At 50.6% G+C, this 2806-nt stretch overlaps 1 protein-coding gene across 1 annotated transcript; it reads right to left on the bottom strand.

Annotated features, from left to right (window-relative positions):
* Window positions 1-1786: 1786 nt before the first annotated feature.
* On the bottom strand, window positions 1787-2573 carry LOC121344890 (feather keratin 1-like; the record flags this gene model as incomplete). Its single annotated transcript, XM_041421215.1, is given in 3 exon segments — window positions 1787-2113; window positions 2477-2529; window positions 2532-2573. Coding segments are annotated over 3 exon segments (422 nt in total), but the record flags the coding sequence as incomplete, so codon positions are not given.
* Window positions 2574-2806: the final 233 nt, after the last annotated feature.

The following is a 2806-nucleotide window of genomic DNA, read 5'->3' as shown; positions in this document are numbered from 1 at the left end:
ACCCACTCCACAACAACTCAATAATCACACACTCAGTGGAGACATTGATTATTTATGTCAGAGTTGCACAAGCCTGGGTGCTTGGTGGAACTCCTCAAATCAAGCATACCCACCAGACATTTCATGCCATTATTTGTACTCAGAAATTCAGTTAGAAGCTTTCAAAGTAGAGCTGTCTATGGGGATTGGTTACTGAGTTCCATACCAGTTACACAACCCCTGCTCAATTCTACACATGCTCAGGGGAAGGCTCTTCACTGGACACGGGGTCTTTTTGACTTCTAGGTGTGACTTTCAGAATTGCAATGAACATAATTCAGCTGCAGGGTACATGGACCTTGAATATTCTGCCAGGTTAGCAATGCACACATAGGCACATTTCAACATCTTGATTTACTACATCCTTTAAAACTTCTTTTTCCACGGATGTCCCCAAGTAAGAGATGCTAACTGCAATCTGCTCCACTGGCACACAACATCTTGATTTATTGCTGTTGTGGTTTAGGCATGGTATTCTCCAATTTAGTAGTCCTGCTAAAAAAAATCCACACCAACACTGGCTTCCACTTCCCCTCCAGTTGGAAACACAAAAGTCAGAGATCAAAAGTTGAGATAAGAACACTTTCCTGGAAAGAGCAATGAGATAAGCAAACAAACAGTAACAGCTACAATATTAATACTAAAGCTATGAGAGGAAGAAATTATTTACAGGAAAGTGAAACAATTTCAGATGGTTTCACCTCCCCCCAGGCTTTTTCCCACTGGGAGGAACAATCTTCTTCCTGGAAGCAAGAGAACATAAATATGGAAAGGACATGAGCTGGAATGAAAACATGGAGGTCTTGCCCATGCCCCCTCCTGCTCACCTGGGCCAAACGATGACAATTGCATCTTTAAGGCTTGTTAGTTCCCAGATGTCCTTGACTAATGGAGGCAGCTGCTGCCTGTTCCACTGGTTATGTCTCCTTTCTTGCTAAATTAGGCTGGAAAGCATGGTAAGATCTTGGTCATGTGCTGACAATGGTATCCTCCAGTTTAATGCTCCAAATAAAACCATGTGCTGCTCTCACCCCTTCCCCTCCCTCTCCACTGTGGGGGGCTGGAGAGGAGAATTGTAGGCACAAAAATCAAAGATCACAGGCTTAGATAAGTACAATTTACTGGAAGCAGCAATTAGATGTCACTAGAGAAAATTAGAAAATGGAGTTACCTATTGCATCATTAAGAATATTTGAATTGAGCCTGTGTTAACACCCTGTGAACAACCATCTCCCACAATCCCTTCCCACAACCAGCCCTGAGCAACACCTTTCTTTTTGGGCATGTTGGGAGAGGATCTGCAGGGGAATAAATGAGAGGAAAACATGGACTGCAATGCAAAAGAACTTTAATGAGTCAAAACAGGAAAACTAGGTCAATCCAAGGTGAGGTGCCAATGCAGAGAGCATCAGGGGCAAACAACAGTCTGTTGTTTTCCAAGGTGTGTTTTCCAAGCAGGTGCCCACAAAGGCAGCAGGGCCAGCAGGTGCTCCCCAGGATGGCTGTGTGGGGCTCACAGCCCCGGGGAGCAGAAGGGAACAAGGACACAGGAGGGAGAGGAGAGAGTGTCAGGGGACAGAGGCAGGGATGGGCTGTGCTTCCCAAGAGGCCAGGCTGGCCCTGTCCCTGTGCAAGGGCTGCTGGGCTTGCTCAGCCCCTCAGGAAGGAAGGAGCCGATGCTGCGTGGCCAGGGCGGTTCCATCCTGGGAGTCCCTGGGTTCCTTCGCCAGGGCCAGCGCCAGCAGCTTCAGCAGGGGAGGCCCCTGGTGCCACAGAGGCCACTGCCCAGGCCAGAGAGGCCAAAGCCCCCAGAGCTGATGGGCACTCCCTGAGAGCTGAGGATGCTGCCAACAGCAGCAGAGGTGGAGGATCCCACGGCGGTGTTCTGTGGGAAGGAGCTGAGGATGGGCCCGGGCAGGGTCACCAGCACGGCCGGGGGCTCGATGATGACGGTGGAGTCCTGGCACTGCCTGACACAGGGCTCATTGCAGCTGTTGGCCAGCGGGGTGGGGCCGCAGGGCTGGCAGGGCCGGCACGGGCTGTAGCAGGACATGGCTGGAGGATGCAGATGCACCTGAGAGACAGGGAAGGGGGAGGCAGAGCTGAGAAAACGCTGTGTCAGAGCAGTCTGTTGGCACACCATGATGGAGGATAGCAAAGAGGAGAAGACACCAGGAGGCTGCTTAGAGAGGCCCGACAGGCTCACTCTTTTCTCAGGTCCCCAAGAATCTCCTGAAAACTGACCAATGCCAGGGACTTCCACACCTAGGCCAGAACTCTGGAGACATCTCAGACAAAACCCAGCTTCTCCCCATGCACATTTTCTGCCCCTTCCACCTCCCATAACAAGCAGTTCTCAATAACCCACGTGGGATTAGAGCAGAGAATGTGATCAGAAAGCATAAAAGAGGAAGAAAAGAAAGAGCTTCAGACTCACCTTGATCCCAAGGAGATGGAGGTGAGAGGAGTGAATGAGGGAGCAAGGAGAAGATCCCCTTTTATACTGCTCCTGCTTTGCCCCAGGCCCACAGGCACTGCACAAGGACAGTAATTTTCCCACACATTCACCTCCAAAGAAAAATATCCACCCTAACGCCACATGTTGTGGTTTGATTTCCATCAAGGCTGCCATTTCATTTCCTCATTTCTGACATGCTTGGTCTGTGCTGCAGCTCCTTACACGTGTGCCACACAAGGCCTGGGCACAGCTGGGATCAGAGCGTGTCCGTGCAGGCACAGGATGTGCCCCCATGCCCGAGGGTCCCGT

Source organism: Onychostruthus taczanowskii, unplaced genomic scaffold, assembly GCF_017590055.1.
Source record: "Onychostruthus taczanowskii isolate IOZ18803 unplaced genomic scaffold, ASM1759005v1 scaffold691, whole genome shotgun sequence".
NCBI classification, from domain to species: Eukaryota; Metazoa; Chordata; class Aves; order Passeriformes; family Passeridae; genus Onychostruthus; species Onychostruthus taczanowskii.
Note: the sequence above shows the minus strand (reverse complement) of the source record. Positions and strands in the feature narration are given on the sequence as shown.